This window comes from Xyrauchen texanus, chromosome 24 (genome assembly GCF_025860055.1).
Source record: "Xyrauchen texanus isolate HMW12.3.18 chromosome 24, RBS_HiC_50CHRs, whole genome shotgun sequence".
In the NCBI taxonomy this organism is placed as follows: domain Eukaryota; kingdom Metazoa; phylum Chordata; class Actinopteri; order Cypriniformes; family Catostomidae; genus Xyrauchen; species Xyrauchen texanus.
Window position 1 is genome coordinate 25,808,506 of NC_068299.1, and position 25,582 is coordinate 25,834,087.

The 25,582-nt window shown below is 43.2% G+C and overlaps 1 protein-coding gene across 3 annotated transcripts in view; it reads right to left on the reverse strand.

Annotated features, from left to right (window-relative positions):
* dctn1b (dynactin 1b) overlaps positions 1 to 25,582 on the reverse strand; it is a 54,327-nt gene that overhangs the window by 7,383 nt on the left and 21,362 nt on the right. For 2 of the 3 annotated variants that reach the window (XM_052089942.1, XM_052089940.1), the window contains exons 6-21: positions 22,237 to 22,254; positions 20,848 to 20,868; positions 19,157 to 19,330; positions 9,980 to 10,177; positions 9,687 to 9,891; positions 9,528 to 9,606; positions 9,272 to 9,431; positions 7,927 to 8,031; positions 7,609 to 7,800; positions 5,389 to 5,505; positions 5,147 to 5,299; positions 2,870 to 3,030; positions 934 to 1,102; positions 689 to 757; positions 399 to 611; positions 111 to 272 (exon numbers count right to left, since the gene is read on the reverse strand). In XM_052089942.1, coding sequence (XP_051945902.1) covers positions 111 to 272; positions 399 to 611; positions 689 to 757; positions 934 to 1,102; positions 2,870 to 3,030; positions 5,147 to 5,299; positions 5,389 to 5,505; positions 7,609 to 7,800; positions 7,927 to 8,031; positions 9,272 to 9,431; positions 9,528 to 9,606; positions 9,687 to 9,891; positions 9,980 to 10,177; positions 19,157 to 19,330; positions 20,848 to 20,868; positions 22,237 to 22,254 — 2,196 coding nt within the window. The remainder of the gene's footprint in view (positions 1 to 110; positions 273 to 398; positions 612 to 688; positions 758 to 933; positions 1,103 to 2,869; positions 3,031 to 5,146; positions 5,300 to 5,388; positions 5,506 to 7,608; positions 7,801 to 7,926; positions 8,032 to 9,271; positions 9,432 to 9,527; positions 9,607 to 9,686; positions 9,892 to 9,979; positions 10,178 to 19,156; positions 19,331 to 20,847; positions 20,869 to 22,236; positions 22,255 to 25,582) is intronic. The other variant, XM_052089941.1, reaches the window with a different exon arrangement.

Below are 25,582 nucleotides of genomic sequence, written 5' to 3' on the forward strand. Positions count from 1 at the left end.
TCTTAAGGATTCTAAAAATAGGCTTGATTTTCTTAATAATGAAAAATAAATACTATTTTGATTTTAGGTAGAAATATGGATACATTTTCATGAGATCTCCCAAACAAAACCTGTTCAGCTGCTTTAAAGGCCATGTCCTCCAATTTGAGGGCAGGAAGACCCTCATGTTCACTGAGAGGGGCGATTAGCTGAGCAGCAGCTGCAGCCACTTCTTGGAGAACAGCATTCACCCACGCCAACTGCCTTCTGCTCTCTGCCAGGGTCTCACACACCTACACACACACACCGGAGCATTTCATATATATTTGTAGGAAAAATAGAAAGCTTATTTGTTGAAGGTTTATGTAACATTTATTATGTAGATTAGAATATATAAGTGAGATATGGATACACAGCACCTCTGGGCCAAAGCTAAGGGCAGCTGGGATGCCCGGTGCATCTGTGCCTGGCATACGACGACGGATCTTCTTGCAGAACTGTCGTATGTCACTACAAGAAGTGTCCAGATCCTTCAGCAGCACACAAAACCCTTCCTCGTCCTGTCCTGCCAGTAAAAAGGCCCTAAGACGCCCCACCTCCACCGCCATACAGTCTAGAGCACTCTGGGTAAACTAGAAAGACACATAAAGATGCATTTAGGACGTGTCCACTGGCGTGTGTGAATGTGTGACTAGTTGTGTTATTTTACTTTGATGTGGTCAGCTAGCTGCATGGTGCAGTCTTCAGGCTGTTCAGCGAGATGAATACTGTACAGATGCTGCAACAAAGAGACAATGATATTGATATTGATAATGATGACATTATATCATAATTATAATATTGTCTGTCTATGGTTATAGTTATAGTGGCAGTTTGTTCTACAGCAATTGCTTTATCATTACAGTGGGATATATGTAAATAAAACAAATATGCAGTACAATATGCTTGCTATACCTGATAGTATTTAATTGCTTTGGTAAGAGGCTCCACATTGACAGTTTCGTCCAGCAGGTCTTTGTACAGGAGGTCTATGATGAAGTCCAGGGAGCGTTCATGCACACTCATCTCAGAGTACAGTGAACCCACGTGCGTGTACACTTCCACACTGCACTGACCCAGTGCACTGCAGGAGAGAGTTAAAGACCCAGACATCTGAGCATCATTCACTTCTAAATTCTGCTCCGTAACGTGTATGAGTGTTGAAGTATATACAGCCATGGCCAAAAGTAATGGCAGTGACATAAATGTTGTGTTTCACAAAGTTTTCTGCTTCAGTTGTTGTGGTGTTGATTCACATTGGCTCTAGATTATTGTGCAGAGTGATCAGATGCATTTTAAATAATTGAAAAAAGCTTCATTGGCCAAAAAAATGTACTTTATCACAAAAACCCAAATTTCACTATTTTTTGGTCCTGGCACAAAATGACCGGCCAACATCATTTCACTAATAATATCAGCAGCACCTGGGAAAGTGTGAACAAGTACTAGTCAGGTGAAATCATTCTGATTGGATTATAAGAGCAGACTGATTTCTATAAAAGGAGGGAAGAAGTGCTTCCAATCATTGCGTTCTTGTTCGCAATGGTTAACTCTAAAGAAAGGCGTGCAGCCATCATCGCTTTGCATCAAAATGGCCTCGCATGCAAGGAAATTGCTGCAAAGAATATTGCACCTGAAAGAACCATTTACCGGATCATCAAGAACTTCAAGGAGTGAGGTTCAACTGCAGCGAAGAAGGCTTCAGGATGTCCAAGTGTGTCCAGCAAGCGCCAGGGCCATCTCCTCCTGAGGAGTCAGCTATGGAATCGTGTCACCACCAGTGTAGAGCTTGCTCAATTTTGGCAGCAGGCTGGTGTGAGTGCATCTGCACGCACAGTGAGGCGAAGACTTTTGTACAATGGGCTGGTGTCAAGAAGGGCAGCAAAGAAGCCACTTCTCTCTAAGAGAAACATCAAGGACAGACTGAAATTCTGCAGGAAGTACAAGTACTGGACAGCAGAAGACTAATTTATTTTCTCTGATGAAGCCCCCTTCCGACTGTTTGGAACATCTGGAAAATCTATAGTCCGGCATCCTGAGACCATCCATATGTGGGATTGCTTTTCATCCAAGGGAGTGGGCTCTCTCACAATTCTGCCCAAAAACACTGCCATGTATAAAGAATGGTATCATAACGTCCTGCAAGAGCAACTTCTCCCAACAATCCAAGAGCAATTTGGTGATGATCCGTGCATTTTCCAGCATGATGGAGCCCCATGTCACAAGGTAAGAGTGATAATGAAGTGGCTCGGAGATCATTACATTTAAATGTGGCCAGGCAACTTCCCAGATCTTAATCCCATAGCACTAATAAGGCAAGAACGGATCGCCATCAGTTAGGTTTTGGCCCAGAAGCTGATATCAGCATGCCAGAGCGAATTGCAGAGGTTATGAAGAACAAGGGTCAACAATGTAAATATTGACTCTTTGCATATATTGAATGTATTTGCCAATAAAAGACTTTAAAACTCATGAAATGCTTATCATTGTTTTCTAGTATACCATAGACACATGTGAAAACCTACAAACTAATAATCTACAAATTCTGAAGCAGCAAACTTTGTAAAACACAAAATGTATGTCACTGCCAATACTTTTGGCTATGGCTGTACCTTCTTTTCATTTCTTTTAATCAAGCTTTGAGTTTTGTGACTTTTAGTCAATGTCTGTTAGTTCTGAGGCATCTATATGCTAGTGTATTAAAGTACTAAAAGTTGGCAAAATACAAATTAAAAAATTATCCTTGAAAAACCTTGAATTGTTACCTCAAGCTATTTCACAGGGTCTTTACTGTAAATATATGATGGAACTTTTGGTTCCAGAGTGCATGTGTCGGTCTATGTAAACCTACTTTTCGTATTTGTGCAGTGCTGCCTGTAGCAGTGTGAGAGAATAGATGAGTCCAGCTGCAAAGCTCAGCTGCTCTCCAACAGCTCCTCTCATGCCAGCCCGTTGAGAACAAGTCTCAGTCAACTCAAACTTCTCCTGTGCCTGCTTACTGATCAGCTCTGCCTGCAACATAAACACATAAAAAAGCACACATCAGGTTAGAACAATGGCCTAGTGGTTAATGTATGTGCTAAAGACATTTTAATCTTTGGGGTAGGGATGCATCATGCACCGATTCTACTTTTTCTCTTCCAATCCGATTCCGATATCAGAAATCTCAGTATCAGCCGATACCAATCCCGAGGCGATACCAGTGTTGTTTTTTTGCATAATCAGTTTAGAATATCTTTACATTATTGTGTGGAACTAATTAGGAGTACTCTTTAATATGTAAAGAAACACAAACCTCAAACTACACATTATTTCAATATAAATGTTTAGCTTATTAAGAAACACTTTATTATTAACTAGTAAGGATAACTGGATAGTGTAGCAGCAAAATTAAAAGTAATTCCAGTCATCAAGTCTTCAGTAGAAAAGTCTTCAGTATTTTTGCCTTTTTTTTTTCAAAAATGTGAAATGTTTCAAAAATGTAAGACATCAGTCCACTTTTCATTCACACAGTTATTTTGTGGAACCCATTCAACTTAAATATTGTTATAAATTGTAAACAAATACTAATGATGACAATTATAATAATAATAATAATACATTTTTATTAATATTATTATTATAATTGTATTTAATTTTAAATACAACAGTAATATATTTAAGTTGTGCACTTTTTAAGCCCTCACGCTTTTATTTTGTCATTCTGAATTCTCCAGGAAGTCCTGTATGTGTCTGTTTGTAGGCAAGTTCACAGTAGTTTAATTCCCTTCTTATTCAAATTCTGGTAAAAAAAAAAAAAAAAGCACCTCCAGTGCCATTCTAAATGTATATTATAAGTGACCGGAACTTGAGCATCTACATCTGAGATACTGTTCTTGAGTAGTGCTCAAATATTGCACACCGCTGTGAAGGCTAAAAATAGCTGCAAGTGCATCAACAGCCTGTGCGTGTGTTTGTGTGAACAGAGCAGCACCATTCACTAACGCAGACTTTTTTGATTCACAGAGCAATTGCACATCTTGAAGTGGCTTTGAATAAAACGAACGAGTCATATGAACTGTTTTAATGGTGTTTTTATTGTTCTTTTATGTCATTTTTGGAGCTTGACAGTAACGAACATGACTGACACACAGTATTGGATTTGGATCGGGCTCTTCGGACCGATACCCGATCTGTCTAAAAGCTTCAGTATCGGAGCCAATACAATCCAGGTATCGGATCGGTGCTTCCCTTCTTTGAGGGCTCAATTTTCATGGCTGCGCTAAGCGCAGCACTAGGTGCAACCACTGTGATGATCTAATCTGTATTAGTAATTTTCCACCTTTTGTCACTTCAAAAGAAGATCAAAGGGAGAAATGTTTGGATTTGGGGAGGTCGTTATATATATTCTATTTGACCACTTCGTTATTTTGAGTATATTTTCATTTCGTTTGAAGTGTAATTTGAATTTAGAAATATTTTTGGTTTCAGTTTTTCATGTTTCAATAAATGGATTACATTTTTACAGAAGAAAACGACTGTTAGAAGTGAAGAGTGTGCAAAAAACTAATTAAAAAAACATGTCAATCCCTCTATCCACAGCCTAACCTGGCAAGCTGATACAATACTTGTTCTAGACATGATTTGTGTGTCATTTGGTCAATATGACTAATAATACTTACATTCTCTATAAATTAATGGAGCTTACATCCATGACAGCGAATGGACTATACAGTATAATAGGATGCAGAAGCTGCAATAACCGGAGAGGAACCTCCGAACTGAATTGTACTTGACCCAGCATACTAGCGCTTTGCACATGCAATTTCGCAAAACCCACTTGTGCCTAGACGTAGCATACGGTTGAACAAAAATACCAAAACTTCATAGCCATGCCCACTGGCTTTGCACATATAGGAATTTATAGGAATGCATATGTTTTATTAAAAGTAATTAATTATTAATTGTTAAACTGCATGCATAATAATTATAAAAGAATAAGAAAAATGCTGTTTAAAAAACTTTAAGATGAAATATAGCACGCATGTCACACTGCAGGACGCTGTCATACGCTCATGCATAGTAAACGTACTCACATGGATACGCATGTAGACACACACACAAATGTTCATATATTCAGAAAGGTTACCTTGCAGATGAGACGTGGGATGAGTAGCAATGCCAGGATGCAGTCATGATCCCCTCTGTGTTTGAGGAAGGAGTCAGGCATGAAGGAGACCAACAGTGACACCTGTCTGTTAGCCTGAGTCACCTCCATTTTACGCAGCTCCATTTCTATAGCCTGAGATTACAAACAGACACACATTCATGCTTTTCAAATGAGAGATGCACATATAGCTGTCTAGGTGTGTGTGCGTTCAATGCACTAACCTTGGCATAGGCTTTGGTCTCTGCAAATTTGATCTTGAAATCGAAGATATCAGCAGACTGCTGCTGCTGCTGCTCAGTGCTGGCCTCCTGTTGGCTCATCAGCTCTCTGTTCACTTCCTACTCAACACACACACACACACATAAACATGTACACACGCTGGGGTTTGCCCCTACTGAAAATATAGTTTATATACACTCACCTAAAGGATTATTAGGAACACCTGTTCAATTTCTCATTAATGCAATTATCTAATCAACCAATCACATGGCAGTTGCTTCAATGCATTTAGGGGTGTGGTCCTGGTCAAGACAATCTCCTGAACTCCAAACTGAATGTCAGAATGGGAAAGAAAGGTGATTTAAGCAATTTTGAGTGTGGCATGGTTGCTGGTGCCAGACGGGCCGGTCTGAGTATTTCAAAATCTGCTCAGTTACTGGGATTTTCACGCACAACCATTTCTAGGGTTTACAAAGAATGGTGTGAAAAGGAAAAACATCCAGTATGCGGCAGTCCTGTGGGCGAAAATGCCTTGTTGATGCTAGAGGTCAGAGGAGAATGGGCCGACTGATTCAAGCTGATAGAAGAGCAACTTTGCCTGAAATAACCACTCGTTACAACCGAGGTATGCAGCAAAGCATTTGTGAAGCCACAACACGCACAACCTTGAGGTGGATGGGCTACAACAGCAGAAGACCCCACCGGGTACCACTCATCTCCACTACAAATAGGAAAAAGAGGCTACAATTTGCAAGAGCTCACCAAAATTGGACAGTTGAAGACTGGAAAAATGTTGCCTGGTCTGATGAGTCTCGATTTCTGTTGAGACATTCAGATGGTAGAGTCAGAATTTGGCGTAAACAGAATGAGAACATGGATCCATCATGCCTTGTTACCACTGTGCAGGCTGGTGGTGGTGGTGTAATGGTGTGGGGGATGTTTTCTTGGCACACTTTAGGCCCCTTAGTGCCAATTGGGCATCGTTTATATGCCACGGCCTACCTGAGCATTGTTTCTGACCATGTCCATCCCTTTAAGGCCACCATGTACCCATCCTCTGATGGCTACTTCCAGCTAGATAATGCACCATGTCACAAAGCTCGAATCATTTCAAATTGGTTTCTTGAACATGACAATGAGTTCACTGTACTAAAATGGCCCCCTCAGTCACCAGATCTCAACCCAATAGAGCATCTTTGGGATGTGGTGGAACGGGAGCTTCGTGCCCTGGATGTGCATCCCACAAATCTCCATCAACTGCAAGATGCTATCCTATCAATATGAGCCAACATTTCTAAAGAATGCTTTCAGCACCTTGTTGAATCAATGCCACGTAGAATTAAGGCAGTTCTGAAGGCGAAAGGGGGTCAAACACAGTATTAGTATGGTGTTCCTAATAATCCTTTAGGTGAGTGTATATAACATGCTTGGTTAATACATGGGATCCTGGTGTTCCAAACAGGCTTCTTAAATGGATAGTTCACCCAAAAATGAAAATTATCTTGGAGTCATATAGATTACTTTTATCAAGCTGCGTTTATTTGCGTTTTTTAAGCTTCAATATTTTGGTACCTATTTATTTGCATTGTGAGGGCCTACAGAGCTGAAATAATCTTCTAAAAACCATTTGTTTGCAATCAGCAGAAAAAAGTAAGTCATACTCATCTGGGAAGGCATGAGGGTGAGTAAATTATTTTTGGGTGAACTATTCCTTTAACTAAATTAACAAGCCAGGCTTACTTGGTGAAATAGCATCACAAGAAAAACCATGCTAGTTGATAAGGTTCACCAGCAGTTTGGCCATCTTGTTTAGCTGGTAAAATTAATGGCTATGCTAGTCCATAAGCTAAACCTGCATTAAACCAGCATAAACCAGAATGCAAATTCACATTTCTAAGATTATCAATTTAGCAGGATGGCTTTTAGCAAATCCGTTTTATACACAATATATCTTTGATTAAATTAATTATCTTTGATGAACTTAACATTTGATTTCTATCAGGTTTATGGTATACGCTACTATTATCATAGAGAGAGCAATAAATGTCTCATGGGACAGAATATTGTAAGATGTTTTACAACATCACAGTGTTACTCTTTGTGTATGCGGTGAAGTGTGTATTAAGTAGTGTCTAGTCTAGGTGATGTGTTTATGTAGTGTATTTGTTGTGAAGTATTTATGTGATGTTGTGTGCAAGTTATAAAGTGTTGTGCAGGCATACCTGCAGGTGTGCTGTGAGTTCTCTGTATTTCTGGATGGTCTGCTGGTAGTCTGCCACTGTTTCCTGGGCCGCCTCCACCCGCTTCTCTGCCTCCCTGGCACTGGCAGCACCCAGATCCAGCTGCTCTCTTAACTCCAACTCCGTCTCTCTGGCATTCTCCTGCAGCTCGTCATTCATCTCATTGATGGCTTCCTACATCACACACAAACATATAAACACACAAATACAAGTGAACCTAAGACACATCTTAACACAACTTTAGCGCATCATTATACTCGAGTTACACTGTAAACTGGAGGCCAGAGTGTGATCACTCACCAGATCTACAACAGTTTCTTTGAGCTCTCGTACTTTCTCTTCCAAGTCCAGATTCCGCTCAGTCAATGTCTCCACCATCTCCTCCGCCCCGAGAGCAGCATCCACCTGAAATGCACACATATTATAGTGATCTTTAATGTCTACCCAAGCTGATACTTTTCAGAAGCACAATGGTAATATCAAGACTTTTTGGGCATGCAGAGATGTTTTTTATAGGTGGGATGGGTGGGAAATGTCCCCACCACTTTTTGAAAAAGCTTTCGGCAGGTATCTGTCTAATGCAGAAGAAATATCTCCATTTCTTGAAGTAGTTCCCATTTCGTTCGTGGGTGTTATCATATGTATTGATCCAGCAATAGAATCTGTCATCTTTAATGTTATGATGAGGGCTCATTGCGGCTGTTATCAGTGTCGTTAAGTAACAGGGTCAAGGATCTCTCGTGCACACAGATGCACGCTCTACTCGGTCCGTGGTTCCTAAGCTCACACTCCTTGTGAAATCACAAAGCAAAATGCTAACAAATCAAATGACCAACAAAATACCAAGATGACAGTGGCCAATGTAAAGATAAAGTTTTCCAATTGATTGTGTAACACATTTATTTGATCACTTGAATTGACAATAGTCAAGAATTACTATTTATCCAAACAGTATTCACAAGTTCACTTGCTCATAGTTCTGGAGAGCATAACAAAGGAGCTTGAGGACAGGACTGGGCTTGAACTCTGATAATAATTAGTATAAGCATTATGAAATATAAAGGTGGAGACAGGGAAATGGAATTGGAGGGATGCCGAAAGAAATGTCACTGGTGCGAGGGAAGCAGCCGTTAATATTTCCCTGGGATAAGACTGTCAGGCCTAGATAAACAAGCTCCTCCCAAACGTATGTTTTGAACATTTCATGAGCTTCACCACTTTGTAATATCACCACAACCATATATGTACCCTACACCCACATGAAACTGTCCCCAACACTTTTTAAAATAAAAAGACGATATAATCCATGATACTGAATGATTATTATATTCACGTGCTATGGAATTACCATGGAATTCTATTCAGTATCATGGTATATATCAAGTACCAGGGTACATCCATGTGATACACTTACTGTAACATGGTACTGCCACAGTACTTTTTGCAAGGGTGATTTCTCTGTCTCGTCTGGAATTGTACTTTACTGTAATTCTATTTAAACTATTAATAAATGATAGATATTTTCCAAGCTCAGTGTGCAAAGCTGCAAAAGGAATTAGCACTGAAGTTCTGAAGGCTTCTAGAACTCATAACAGTGAGTAAGGTCTCATTATGTCTATGAGGATTCAGTGTTGGCTCAACTCACCTGCTCTTTGAGTTCATCAATAGTTTTCTCAGCCATCTTCATTTCATCCTGTAGTTTCTCTTTCTGAGATCTTAGAGTGTCCAATTCAAAATTCTTCTTCTCCATTTGTTTCTGCAGCTTTGAGTGCTCTTGCTTCTCTGATGCAGACAAGTCACGCATCCTGAGGCACACAGAAGTTGACATAATTGGTGTATTGATTTTCACAGAGCACATTCAAATCATTGAGCTCAACCTCACCATTCGAATACAGTCTCACCTTACTAAAGCCTCCTTCAGACGAGCATTCTGTTCCTCTAACTGTTTCAAGAGGTAACTAGAAGCAGCTCCATCAGAGCCTGCAGGCAAGTTATCATGGATCAGTAAGCACCTATGGTTGTATTTATTAACTTATATATTTAAGTGCGTAAGTGTGTACCTTTTTCCTCTATTTCATGTTTGAGTATCTCCAAGTCCATAGTAAGCTCCTCTACTGTCTCTTTTAGGGTGTCAGCCTCCTGTTGCAGTGACTCCGCCCTCTCTTCAGCCATTTCCTTATCTAGTGTGGCCATCTCAATGGCATCTGCTGTATCTGCCATCTCCTCCATGTAACGGTCTTTAGCTTCAAGAGCTTCCTTAGCTTCCTACATGGCAGGATATCAGTCAGCTTTACAATCCATTTCTCACAAGATAGTCTGAACCATTTTTTTGAAGTAGAAGTCTACTTTATACCTTCTTAGCCTCCTTAAGTTGTTTCTGCAGATCATTTTGTTGCTCTTGCATCTTACTCTTCCACTCCTGCAGCTGCTCCAGTTGAATCTTGTGCTTCTCAAGCTCCTTCAGCTTTGCCTTGTCCTCTGTCCTCTTCATCTTCAGTGTCTCCAATTTCTCCTCCAGATCCTTCACCTGGGCTCGGAGTGTCTCCTCCTCCTGAAGAAAGCATATGTTAGTTTGTTAGTCTATGTAAACCAGCAGAAGACAAACATCTTTCACAGTTGTGCCAAGTCTCTCTGTTTATTTCAGCATTTCCCACATTTTAGAACTATGGCCTCTAAGGGGGGCCAGAGTCCCGCACCTTGACTGACAGCGAAAGTATCAATGCTGCCCTCCCAAACATGCAAGTGCCCCACAAAAGATCGCATCCTATATTCTTATGATGGGCAAGGAGGAAGCGAGGAGACGGATAAAAAATCAAACTTTTTATTCATGCACTCTTAGGTGTTTCACACACAAATGTCTGCTTTTAGCTGAACATTTTTCCATACACACATACAGCTCTGCAGCTCCTCTTTCTCTCCCCTCACTTGCACCCATGGTCTGTGGACCACCTTGCGATAGTATCGCTGGAGTGGGGCGTGGTCCAAACAGAGGGTGAAAGCCCGTCCCAGGAGGTAGTACTGAAGGGTGAGGACCACCCACTTGATGGCCAGACACTCTTTATCAGCGGTGCTGTACCTCATCTCTCTCGCTGAAAGCTTCCGTTTGAAGTACAGTACCTTCACCACCTGGGAAAACACAGCTCCCAACCCCCTGTCCAAAGCGACGGTCTGTACAACAAAAGGGAGAGAAAAATGAGGACCATGTAACAACGGCCCACCAAGTGCAGCTTTCACCTGCATAAAAGCCTGTTGGCATGGCTCCGACCACAAATACCTCCTAAAATAGGCAACCAGCCCCAGGAACTCTTTCACCTCCTGTTTGGTCTTGGGTCTCAGGCAGCCTGCAACTGCTGCGGTCTTATCAATTTGGGGGTGCACCTGCCCATAACTCAAGTAGAACCCCATATACTGTACCTCCACCTGTCCAATTGCACACTTTTCGGGGTATGCAGTGAGTTCCGTCCCTTCGCAGCGAAGTGAGAACCACCCTCAGATGCTGCATGTGCCACTACCAATCATTACTGTATATAATAATATCATCAAGGTAGGCAGCGGCATATGCAGAGTGCGGTGTGAGGACTCAGTCCATAATGTGCTGAAATGTAGCTGGGGCCCCAAACAAACTGAATGGAATGGTCACGAATTGGGGTAAGCCAAGGAAGGATGAGAACATGTCTGAGAATTCTCTTTGCAACTGGGCCACGTCTGTGATTTGCGATGGTGAGAGGTGGTCTCCACGGTGATTGGCATTCAAGTTCACCTCCAGCCTGAGCTCCTCCCTTTCTGGTACAACTGTTGCCAAATCAACGGGGACCACCTACCTCCATGGTTTTAAGAGGCTGAGGTGTTAAATTTACAGTGTTCTGCCCCATCCAATAGTTTAACCTCATAATTTACTTCCCCGACTTGCCATGTGACCTCAAAGTAGTGCCTTGATCAGTGAGGATTTATTTCAGTGACCGACATCGTATTATAATGAGATGTCTGTGTAACCCGGACACACACACACAAGATGAGACAGTCACAATGTAAGTCAAAAAACTGCTTTTATTGAAACAATAAAAGCAGGCAAAAGTACAAACGGGCAAATCCAGTGAAGAGTTGTCGAGGGAAGCGTAGGGTCAAAAGCCGGGGAATCAAAGAGAGTAAAGGGGGCAAATCCGGGAGAGTAGTCGAGGGGAGCGAGGGTCAAAGCCGGGGTAAACAGGAGCGAGAGGCGGGTAACTAACAAAGGGAGTAGACAGGGGCACTAGGGGAACGAGGAGCTGGCAAGCTAAGGGGGTAATCAAGAGGAGTTCAAGAGGAGGGCAAAACTAGACGAGACTAGCGGGGGGCAAAGATGCGGGAAACTAAACACAATAACCAACAGGAGTGAGACGAACGGGTTGTGAAATATATAGGGGCGAGTGCAGGTGTAAACAATGATAGGTGATGAGACGAGTGCAGGTGAAACTAATGTGCAGGAGTGCAGATGACACGCGTGCAGGTGGTCACAATGTTCTGGGGGATTGGAAACGCGTGAGAAACTCGAGGAAGGGAGATAACCTACGAGCATGTGAGCGAGTAGGAGCAAAGTGGGCGTGAGGGCTCGAGCGAGCAAAAAGAGCGTGAAAAGCTTGAGGGGGCGGAGCGAGGGAGTGAGGTCGAGGGAGTGAGTGTGTGTGCGACGAAGCGGGGATGGGGCAGAAGAGCAGGGTTCGTGACAGTACTCCCCCCTCTGAATAGGAAGGCTCCTGACCGCCGCGGGAGGCGGTGCAGGATGATCCCAACAAACAAAAAAAACCCTGAACAGACAACCCACAAAACACACAAACAAAATTGAGGGCAGTCCAAGGGGCACAGAGGGAAATGAGGCAGTCCATGGGGTCAATGGGCAGTTTCAAGGCAAGGTCAGGGGGAACATAGCGGACAGGTGGGTGGTCGGGAGATCTAGGGGGCAGCCATAGGGGCAGAGGCTGGGTCAGGGGGTCTGGAAGGCGACTGGAGGACAGGGACTGGGTCCGGGGGTCTGGAAGGTGACCACCGGACAGGAACAGGGTCAGGAGAAAAGGGAAGAGGCCACAGGACAGGGAGAGTGTCAGGGGCCACCGGACAGGATCAGGGGGCCAGGGAAGAGCCGTGAAAGGCGGAGCCATGGAGGACTTGGGTGATGGAGCCTTGGAAGACGGAGCCGTGAGAGACTCGGCAGGCGGGGTACTGAGAGGCTGAGGCGGCGCCATGGGGAGCCCAAGAGACAGGGCAGAGGGAGGTGGTGCCGCAGGAGGCTCTAGAGGCGGAGGCCTGGAAGGCTCTGGAGGTGGAGCCGAAGGAGGCTTTAGGGGCGAAGGCCTGGAAGGCTCAGGAGGCGGAGCCAATGACGGTGGCGCCGTGGGCGGCTCCAGCGAGGTAGGCCTGGAAAGCTCTGGAGGTGGAGCCGAGGGAGGCTTTAGGGGCGAAGGCCTGGAAGGCTCAGGAGTTGGAGCCGATGACGGTGGCGCCGTGGGAGGCTCTAGCGAGGTAGGCCTGGAAGGCTCTGGAGGTGGAGCCAAGGGAGGTGGCGCCGTGGGAGGTCCCCGAGGCGACGACCTGGCAGGCTCTGTAGTCTCGGGGGGTTGAGCTGTAGCAGGCTCGAGGGGCGGAGCTCTAGAAAGCTCTGGAGTCTTTGGGATCAGAGCCGTGAGAGGCTCGGGAGGTGGAGCCGTGGGAGGCTCTGGAGGGGGAGCCGTAGGAGGCCCGGGAGGCTGAGCCGTAGGAGGCTCGGGAGGCGGAACCGTAGGAGGCTCGAGAGGCGGAGCCATAGGAGGCTCGGGAGGCGGAGCCGTAGGAAGCTCTGGAGTCTCTGGGAGTAGAGCCGTGAGAGGCTCGGGGAAAAAGGTCATGGAAGACTCGAGAGGCTCTAGAGGTGGGGCCCTGGAAGGCTCGAGAGGCTTGAGGGGGAGCCATGAAAGACTCGAGAGACGAAGCCCTGAGAGGCTTGGAAGGGGGTGGAGCCCAGAAAGACTCGAGAGGAGAAGCCCTGAGAGACTCGAGAGGGGAAGCCCTGAGAGGCTTGAGAGGGGGAGGAGCCCTGAGAGACTCGAGAGGCGAAGCCGTGAGAGGCTTGAGGGGTGGAGCCATGAAAGACTCGAGGGACGGAGCCCTGAGAGGCTCGAGGGAAGGAGGAGCCCTGAGAGGCTCGAGGGAAGGAGGAGCCCTGAGAGGCTCGAGGGGAGGAGGAGCCCTGAAAGACTCGAGAGGGGAAGCCCTGAGAGGCTTGAGAGGGGGAGGAGCCCTGAGAGACTCGAGAGGCAAAGCTGTGAGAGGCTTGAGGGGTGGAGCCATGAAAGACTCATGAGGAGAAGCCCTGGGAGGCTTGAGGGGAGGAGGAGCCCTGAAAGACTCGAGAGAGGAAGCCCTGAGAGGCTTGAGAGGGGGAGGAGCCCTGAGAGACTCGAGAGGCGAAGCCGTGAGAGGCTTGAGGGGTGGAGCCATGAAAGACTCTAGAGGAGAAGCCCTGAGAGGCTTGGAAGGAGGGGGAGGAGCCCTGAGAGACTCGAGAGGCAAAGCCGTGAGAGGCTTGAGGGGTGGAGCCATGAAAGACTCGAGAGACGGAGCCCTGAGTGGCTCGAGGGGAGGAGGAGCCCTGAGAGACTCGAGAGGCGAAGCCGTGAGAGGCTTGAGGGGTGGAGCCATGAAAGACTCAAGGGACGGAGCCCTGAGAGGCTCGAGGGGAGGAGGAGCCCTGAAAGACTCGAGAGGGGAAGCCCTGAGAGGCTTGAGGGGGGGAGGAGCCCTGAGAGACTCGGGAGGAGAAGCCCTGAGAGGCTTGAGAGGCGGAGCTCTGGGAGGCTCGAGGGGTAGAGCTCTGGGAGGCTCGAGAGGAGGAGCCTTAGGAGGCTCGAGAGGAAGAGCCCTGGGAGGCTTGAGAGGAGCCCTGGGAGGCTTGGGAGGAGGAGCCTTGGGAGACTCGAGAGGCGGAGGCCGCGAGGGCTCTGAGGGGCGAGCAGAGGCTGGCAGAGCCGTGGAAGACTCTGGGGGCGGAGCAGAACCCGGCAGAGCCGTGGAAGACTCTGGGGCGGAGCAGAACCCGGCAGAGCCGTGGAAGACTCTGGGGGTGGAGCAGAAACCGGCAGAGCCATGGAAGACTCGGGCATGGGCGCTGGCTCGTTGGCCGTGGCGGGCATGGGCGCTGGCTCGTTGGCCGTGGCGGGCATGGGCGCTGGCTCGTTCAAGACGGGGGCCGTGGTATGGAACGCTGGTTCAGTTTCTGCCTCCCCCACAGTAAACGAGGAACCAGCGTACAGTAGGGTGAGGTCAATAAACTGAGCCAGGTTGAGAGAGCAGCGACCACCAGGCATGAATGATGAGGCTGGCTCATTCAGTCCATGTTGAAAAATGTCTTTTAGAACCACCTCATCAAAATTCACCTGGTTGGCCAGGGCACAAAAATCAACCACATAAACCTCCAAGGGTTGACTCCCCTGACGCAACCCCAAGAGTCGGGCCGCTGGCTCCTTAATGTCGAGGGCGGGGTTATGAGTTACACAACCGCTGCCTCGCATAAAATCCCCTTGGTCAGCGTCCGAAGAGCCAAAAAACCTCTCCGGGGGTGGAGAGTTCACGGCGCTCAAATATGCATGGGAAGCATAAACGGGCTCAGGGGCAGACACCGGTGACGCAGGGTGACAAAAATCAAAAATCGCACGTACCTGCTGGCCCTGGGCTGTGAGCGCGCGATCATGCTTCCACACCGTAGCTCCTCGCGCTGAATGTGACGTGTTCCTCCGCTCTAGTGAGCCGCGCGAATCCTCAGCGCGACGCATTGTGACTGTCTTCGGTGAGGTTGGTTATTCTGTAACCCGGACACACACACAAGATGAGACAGTCACAATGTAAGTCAAAAAACTGCTTTTATTGAAACAATAAAAGCAGGCAAAAGTACAAACGGGCAAATCCAGTGAAGAGTTGTCGAGGAAGCGTAGGGTCAAAAGCCGGGAATCAAAGAGAGTAAAGGGGGCAAATCCGGAGAGTAGTCGAGGGGAGCGAGGGTCAAAGCCGGGGTAAACAGGATCGAGAGGCGGGTAACTAACAAAGGGAGTAGACAGGGGTACTAGGGGAACGAGGAACTGGCAAGCTAAGGGGGTAATCAAGAGGCGTTCAAGAGGAGGGCAAAACTAGACGAGACTAGCGGGGGGCAAAGATGCGGGAAACTAAACACAATAACCAACAGGAGTGAGACGAACGGGTTGTGAAATATATAGGGGCGAGTGCAGGTGTAAACAATGATAGGTGATGAGACGAGTGCAGGTGAAACTAATGTGCAGGAGTGCAGATGACGCGAGTGCAGGTGGTCATAATGTTCTGGGGGATTGGAAACGCGTGAGAAACTCGAGGAAGGGAGATAACCTACGAGCATGTGAGCGAGTAGGAGCAAAGTGGGCGTGAGGGCTCGAGCGAGCAAAAAGAGCGTGAAAAGCTTGAGGGGGCGGAGCGAGGGAGTGAGGTCGAGGGAGTGAGTGTGTGTGCGACGAAGCGGGGATGGGGCAGAGGAGCGGGGTTCGTGACAGTCTGGAATAACATTTCCTGACAGTTCTTCGGTATCAATAACTGGTTTGTATCTTCATTTGTCTGAGCATCCTGCATCACTTGATACAACCAGTCATTTATAAAAGAAAAGTACAGATATGTGAGTGCAATGTCTGGCTGATGACGGTGACAATAAATCCCTCTCACTTGGTCTAAGGCATGCCTAAGAGTTTCGTGTCATGTCTGTTCCAGAGAGAAATCCCCAGCGGGGAATCCTCTAAGGGCTGGGGAACCCGAGGCTTACCCCTTTCTTATGTCATCCTGACGCGGAACTGACATTGACAGCCACTAGCTAATGTCACAAATCCCACACCGAGGCACTCTGTTACATAAAGACACAAAACTCAAACTGCCCCATCCAGCTGCCTTTATCCCTCTCCTCGGCTGATTAGCCAGACGGGGGGCCGGGCGTGCGTAGTCACAGTGTTCTCCGACCACTGCCCCTCTGTGTTCTGGCGGCCGGTAGCGAGCCCCTCTGCCTCTGGCAGAGGCTCCACCACTCCAGCGGGCTGCTCCTTTGGGTGGATGGCAGTGGCAAGGACTCCACAACAGCATATCCCTCCTCCTTCCCCGGTTTCAGCACCAATGTAACAAAGGAGTTAAAATGGGAAAGGACGAGGCGGGAACCAGCTGAACATTAAAAGTAATATTTAATGTAAAGTGAAAACATAAAGACACAAAACACACACAGCAGCTGCGTGTGGCTCTCTCTCTCTCTCGAACTGCCGCATCCGGCTGCCTTAATTAGCCAGAATGGGGGCAGGGCATGCATAGTCACGGCCAAGCCCCGCCCTCATCTTCGTCACACAGTGTAACAATATTTTTATGAAGGGCAAGAAGGAAGCGAGGAGCTGGATAAACAATCCAACATAGATCTTTATTCTTGCACTCTTCAAGGTTTCACACACTAATGCCTGCTTTTCAGCAGAACTCTTTTCCACACACACACATACAGCTCTGCAGCTCGTCTCTCTCTCTCCCCTCATTGGCATCCAGCTCTCTCTTAAAACATGTCTCCATTCACACTGCAATACCAAACAGCTGTTAGAGACAACCACTGCCAGCAGGGGCGTGTCTAGGGGGAGGCTGGGGGAGGCAGTGCCTACCCTAGGATAAGCTCTGCCTCCCCTGAGAATTTGAGAAATAATCTGTCCATCTGATCAGAGGTGGCGGCAGCCGATTTTGCCGGGGATTCAGCCCCGAATGTTTTGAGTGTAGCCCCGAATGTATTTTGAATAGTTGACTGACAAATATGAAACCGGACAAAAGCCTATGTAAACCCCCGAAATCATAATTTGCATTATTTCATTGTGCTTTGGCTTTGCACATACCGCATACAGCCTGTAAAAATAGACATAGGCATAATCTAGCCTATAGAATAAGTTTTTTTGCTGTCGGTAGCCTATGGGCGACTCCGTTTCTTCCTCTCTGTTGAATACGCAGCAGGTATGGGAGGAGCTTGCACAGTCGTTGACATCAACTAACGTTACTTAGTGGCGAGTTAACGGCAATTAGCAGGAAAGACAGCAAAAATTAAGCAAATGAGGCTTTGGGGATTTTTCCGAAAGAAGTCAGTGGGTAAGAATTCACATTTGTTTTTGTCCTTAAAGTCTTAAGATCATCATCCAGCTGGCTTTCACCCACAGTAGGCTAAACCCTGTTCGGAGTGTACTTTTCTTGTTTATCAGGTGTTGTTTTCGCTAAGGATAACCAATAAGCATTAACATAAAATGTATGTGTGACTTGTTTTGTGATATTAGTTTGTAGGAAATATACACTTAGGTTTGATTAAATGGTTTTGTAGAGTGTAGCAAAGATGAGCAACAGACTGAGGAGCCAGCAGCAGCACCTGTGCCAGAATCAGGCATGGAAACTGCTAACAATTAATAAGTCACTTTACTTTAGAGAAAGTTAAAAGTGAAACATTGTTTATCCCAATGATCCTAATGATCCCAATGAAAGGATTTTGACAGATGAATTATTCTCATAGAGATGAGAATTATATACAGTTCGATGCCATAGTGTGTCAATGAACTTAGACTAAAGTCATTCATGTATTGATTTAACTTAGGATCTTATACATCATTTTGACTATTTATGTCAAAAAATATAAATTATTTATATTCAATATTTTTTTTACCTCACTTTAATCACTATAATATAACTCTTTTGTGATGACTTTATGTTAATGTACATGAAAATTCAAGAATCATGATAGATCTATGGGCAATCCCACTGATCTGCTCTTCCCAATACATTTTCTTCAATGGTATTGGTCCACAATTTAACATATGTAGCACTTGATGAATTAGTTGTTTGAAGCTGATTTGCAATAAGTTATCTGCTGTATCTGTTCTTTTGCATCACAGATGAGAGAGGATGTTGAGGATAATACTAGAGTGGAAGATTTAGGAACTGTAGAAACAGACCCAGCCAGAGCAAAACTCAAAGAATACCCTCTCACCAGCTTTGGACTACAGGGAAGTGGTTGCTAGTGTGAAAATAAAATTGTCTGGGCTAAGCCCCGGATGTCCTTCAATGCTGGAAACACCTCTGCATCTGATGATAAATTACAATTTATAAGTGGATTGTTTTGTGCATATTTTTCCATCGCTAGCAGATGAGTGAGGTCTGACACAACAAAAATCCAGTTTAAGCCCTATAGTCTAATAGGGGCCCTGTGCCTATCTCTGGGTTCCTGGATTAGAAAAAGATATGCACTAAAACACATTGTGTAGTATAGCTTAATTTTGCGCCAATTTTTTCAATTGTTTATGTTGCCCCCTCAAACAAGCCAAATGCCCCCCCAAACATGATATCCTGGTAACCCCTCTGATTGCCAGGTGATGATCTTTACCGTTCTCATCTCCTGATCTCGCTCTCCATTCATAAGCCAGCGCTCAACCACACCCCCACCACCACAACTATTTACAATAATGTTTATAACTGTTTGTGTATATGATCACATGTGACAGAAACATCTCACTTTGCTGGGTCCTGGGAAGAGAGGAGCTCCAGGTGAGGGGAGGGTTCCCACAGGCGAAGGTATGACTGGAGCAGCCAATGGTGTTTGAGCAGGTGTGCTGGGTTCACTGCTGCTCATCTCTCCTGCAGAGGCTGATCCAGGCCCCACCTTCACCCCCACTCCTGTCCGTGTTTGCTGAAAGAGAGAGACAGATCATTGACAACATATTAATAACTCCTTTTATTGTTATTTATTGTAATAATGAAATACCAAAGATACTTTTTCCAAAAAATTAACATTAATTTACAGTTTATGTGCTCTAACTTGCTTAAGTGTCTAATTTGTGTTCACATGTAGTTGCCCCAAAAAGTATTTGGACACTTAAGTCACAATCTAGGAATAAATCTATGAATGTCATTGCATTAGATACAAAATATTAAACCATCTGTGGCATCTGTAAACAAATGATGCTAGACCTTTCCTCAGATCTATAATTTTTTGAGCCATTTTTGCAATTAATTTTAATTAATGGTCATTTTAGTGGATGTATAATGTAGAGTGGAATTACTATTAAGAGTGGAAATTACTTAAAGAGATAGTTTGCCCAAATATTACAATTCTCTCATCATGTATTCGCACAATGTTTGACTTTCTATCTTCTTCAGATCACAAACAATGATTTTTAGAAGAATATCTCAGCTCTGTAGGTCTATACAATGCCAGTGAATGGTGACCAGCAATTAGAAGGTCCAAAAAATCACATAAGTCAACATTAAATTAATTCATATGATTCCAGTGGTTCAATCCATATCTTCAGGAGCGATATGATAGGTGTGTGTGAGAAACAGATACATATTTAAGTACTTTTTTTTACCACAAATCTCCACTTTCACTTTCACATTATTCTATTTCTGTTTTAGGCAATGCACATTCTTTGTCTCGCCACCTACTTGTCTGGTCGGGGCTGGTCAAATGTGGAGATTTATAGTAAAAAAAAGGTCTTAAATGTTCTAAGATGATCTTAAATATTGAATGTTTCTCACACACATCTATCATATTGCTTTTGAAGACATGGATTAAAATACTGGAGTCATATGGATTACTTTCATTCTGCCTTTATGTGATTTTTGAAGATTTACATTTCTGGTCAGCATTCACTTGCATTGTATGGACCTTCAGAGCTGAGCTATTCTTTTAAAAATCTTTGTGTTCTTCAGAAGAAAGAAAGTCATACACATCTGGGATAGCATAAGGGTGAGTAAATGATTAAATAATTTCAGGTTTTGGCGAACTACCCCTTTAATACTAATATTAATTGGTCTTAATTTTGAACAGTATATCTATTATTTCTAAATAAACCTATATCATTCATATATTTTTCGCATTTTCCAACTTTATTAGATATGAAAGTGGAGAGGGAGCAACTGGGATCGGGAAATGACTAACAGTCTAAACGACCTATGATGGTACTACACTATATGTTGGAGCACTGCCCACACAGCTACAGCTTCAATTTTAAGTGTGACTTAAGTGTCCATATAATTTTTAGGGCAACTGTACACACAGACACAAACAAACACACGTAGTCACGGAACACTGCTGAACACAAATCTCCACTGCTAATATCCTCATCTACAAACCTTCTTTCACATTATCTATCAAATACACACACACACACAAATGAGAAATACATGCCACAGGACTGAGCTCACCTTAGGCCTTCTGGCTGTGGTCTGAGGAGATAAGACACATAAGGAAAGAAGAATCAAGAAGTAGAACAGGAGAGAGAGAGCACACAAATACTGAAGATTAGCAACAGAAGAAAGAAACATGCAGCATACTTCAAGGAATATTCTGGGTTAAAAACCAATGAAACTGCATGTATTGCATGCTGTTGATTACTTCAGTTGTGCACTGGCCCCATTGGCTTCCAATGTAAGTGCATATCTTCCAGCAATTTTTTGTTTGTTTTTACAAACAGAGGTACAATCCAAAATTATTTTCTGTGGTAATCGACAGAAAAAAACAGATCCTGGTGATTTAGTTTAAAGATTTAGTTTAGATTTAATGATTAGAGTTTTTGTCCCTGAATATTCTTGAAATGGTGCTGCAGAATTACGTAGAATATTCCTGGTCACTAGTTCAAAATGTTTCTGTGTGTACCTCAGTGAACCAACTTTACATGTTTCTCTCTTTGTAAGTTGTTTCTTGTCCCTAAATAATGCATTAATCTTTGCACATAAATGCTCAAGCACTAATCCACGACTCTCTCGGGCTATGTATCTGTCCGCTCCGCGGAGCACATCGCCTGGCACCAATTGTTAACATGCACACTGTACATTTGTACACCAATTGGACAAAATAGTACACTCACTTACATATGCAAATTCATACAAGCATGCACACCCAAACAAATGCACAAAGTCAGATCTGTATTTTTATACAAGGAATAGCCTAATAGTAATCACAATTATTCCAGCACAGACAAACCATTCTGCGCTTTTTTATTAATTTTTTTGCAAACACATACACAGTGGAATGTTTAGAAATGATATGACAGTTACATAAGTTATAAATGATGGTATCTGATTATATTTATACAGTATATATATATATATATATATATATATATATATATATATATATATATATATATATATAGAGCTTCTTATTTACACTATTTAGAGAATACAATGTACTAATCAATCAAACAAAAGAAAAAAACAATAAGAAAGAAAATTAAAACTATCTATAACATGCAGTAAAATTCCAATAATTCAACAAATAATAATAAAAAAATTATAATACATAGACTAAAATATAAACACACACACACACACGTTTAATTAGATATCTAAAAAAAACTTTAACAGAAAGCAAACCTTTAGCATTTTTAGAATAAAATAACAGTGTTTGCTTTTTTTAGGCATTGGGTTTCCAGTTGAGGAGATCCCTAAATGATTTAGCTCTCTTTTAGGGACAATTGTGTCCACAAACTATAGCTTACACACACACACAAACAAGTTAGACAAAAAACTAAACAAAAATCAATGGAGCATTCTGCATGCCACAGAAATAGTAATAGATTTACACTTTTGTACCTTACGAGTCACAGGCGTCTGTCTCATATCGTCGATTGGAGAGAAAAAACGTGCAAACAGGTGAGCCCGCACACACACACACACACACACACACACACACGAGACGCAGAAAGTGAGCAGGGAGAAGGATTCGATCACATTAACAAAAAAGCAAGCTTTGAGCAGGCCAAGTTTACGTCAAGCCACAAACACACAGCATTCAGCAAGTGATAGTCACACACACACACACACACACACACACACATATACAGCGACGGTGTTGCAGGTCTTCTCTGCTGCAGCTAAAATCTCCCTTGTCTTTTTCCTGAATGGATTAAATACTTTTGTTCAAACAAGAACAGAGGCATTTAAAGCCCCTTGTCTCTGCATTTCTCTTATTATAATGCAGTCATTCCTCTTTAGGCTCCAATGAACAGTAGCCATCTCTCTGTGTCTGCATCCATCTCTCGCTCTCTCCTGCTCTTTCCACATTTATGCACTCGGTGCTGCTGTGTTGTGCCAACGGCTGCCTACCAAGTACATTACATCACTAGACATACACCCCTCCCGCCAGACAGAGACAGAGAGAGAAAGGATGTAACAAAAGACGAGAAGAAGGGGGTGTAGGGAGGGTTTGAAATAATGGGAGTCTGACCTGTATCCTAGCAACGCTCCACTAGTGTCTCTCTATGGGCTCTCAAGTCCACAGTAGCAATATGATTAAGTCTGAGCATGAGTGTGGGAAGCCAAACGTTTTTCACAGGTCAATAACCATGACAGACATGTACAAAAAATAAAGATTGTGGTTAATCAAGATTTTTTTCTTTTTCAATGCCACTTTTGTCAACTTTTACATTTGGCACCTCCCAATCATGAACATCTGGCTAGATATCTTTGCCACCTCCTTACCTCTTCTTTGAAACCAATTGGTTAAGTTAATAGTATACTTGAACACTTGTATACTGTACTTGTATGGCTAATCCTAGAATATTTCAACGTGCTTATGTGTGTTTTAAACGCATTACTACACTTTTTGAGAGCAGATGCATCACTATTTGAGCATCCATTACAGAAATGCAGTTGGAGGGAGGGGAGAGGAAAAGATGGAGTGCTAGAGAAGAGAGACAGATTGATACAGTATATCACATTACAGCTCTGCAAGAGAGAAAAGTGATGTGTAGTAGAAAACAGAGAGAGGAATCGAAGGCTAAACAAGGAAAACTAAACTTAGAAATAACCCAGGCCCTTCTCTATATTCTCTGTTTATTTCAAAACAATGTCCATTTGGCTATATCATATCAATTCCCTGTATTTATCACACACCAAAAAGTCTCTCCTTTCACAATACTTATTAAATGTAAATTACACACTTATGCATGCTTTTATCAATCAATCATTGCTAGTCTTCTTTGTCTAGTTCCTACCTTCACTCACTGCTCTGTATTCAATATTTCTAGTATACTTGTCTAATAGGGGAGAGCGTGGCACAAACTAACAATTTTGATTTTCTTAAGTTTGTGTAAATGCACTTGGGGTTCAATGTATTTTTTTCACATTCATTTAACACGTGTCTGGTACAAATATATGGACTTGTTTCATGAATACAGCGTAGATTTTTATCCCATCTGCCTGGAAAATAAGGAAAGTGAAATGTTACAACATGACCCATAGGCAGGGCACTTTGTAACAACTGGGGGGCACAATGTAACATGACCATTATGACAGCTTAAAATCCCCCTCTAACAACTATATCTGATCTAATTAAAATAAACAGAAGATAAATTAAAGTATTATGTCAATATAAACCATTTAATATCTTTGGCGTATATCTTATAGCAATCATTTTGACACATGAAAATAAATAATCAACACAGCCACAGCACATGCCGAAATAATGCATGGATTAATCTCACTCACACACACACACACACACACACTGTAAGGTGAATTATGTGAATTACATATCTAATTGAACTGAAATATAATTTGGGCACATTGTAACACAGTGTTACAATGTGCTCCATCGGCACAACTGGGATTTAAACCTAGCTCGTCATGTCTGCTGGCTGGCTAAGAATTAAAAGACTATGCAAGATACTAGCTAACAGATTGGCGATTAAAATGATACCAAGTTTACCTCATTTTATATAAACAGTAAAAACAGAGATGAAAATTAACTTTCATGGGAATTTTTACTTTTTAACTTTTGCCGATATCTTCCAAAGTTTTTTTTTAATTTTGCTGCGATTTTTTTCTCTACACAGTGTTGATATGCAAAAAGTAAACAAATGGTGTTTTGTCTTACTAGCGTGTGTAAACGTTTAAACCATGTGTTACAAAACTAGCCAAACTCGCGTTAATTTGCGCCCCACTCTCACTTGGTTTTAGATTACTTAAAGGAATATTCCGGATTGAAAACGAGTTAAACTAAATAAACAGCATTTGTGGCATAATGTTGATTACCACAAAAAAAAAATATTGATTCATTTTCTTTAAAAAATCAAGGTTAAAGTGAGGCACTTAAAATCCAAAATAATGTTGGTGACATTAGACTGTAGTGTCTTTTATGATTTTTGATTATACTGAAATTGCACTTGTGAGTTTCTTTATTCATTCATTAGTTCTGATCACCAATTTTTGTGTGACTATAACAGACAAGATTAGCCTTAGTAACACTGATGGGTCTAGAAATATGCAGATAGGGTGGATTCTGGTAAATTGGGTCACTTTATGACTCTGAGATGACTGTCAAAATCTTCCTATTTCACCCTGGGTAAAAAGTTAAGTAAAATACACGCTATTACTTCAGCTTAGAATAAGAGCAAGAACCTTTGTTGAACCAGCTTTGTTACTTTTATAAAATGTATGCAAAATTAATTCATGTTATGACATAATGGCATAATAATGGAACAAGGAATGATGACTTTCAACTGTCCAGACCACCGAATCCATCCGCATTTACTCCGCCTTACACAGAAGCAGTATCTACATAAATGTATATACACAGCAACAATCACGGGAAACTATGTATCATGCACACAAATGTTGTTTTTGTGGAAAAACTTTTTCTGACTGTATTGATACTTCTGCAAAGCTGACAGCCTGCTTGATTGTTAAGATGCATCGGTGCGGTTGCCAGATGTTAAATCTGGGAATCATTATACATGAATAAGATGTTGCATTTCTATTCTTTAGTATCCCAAAAACACAACCCATGATTCTTTGATTTTAACCTGCAATTGTGTTTTCAAATTAGCCCAGTTTTACATGCAACCTTGGCAATGTTGTAGGCACACGCTGCCGCTGATCTGGGGAAGAGAGAGTAAGATGCGCTTGCAGCTGTGATGCTCAGAGAAACTCTTCAGAA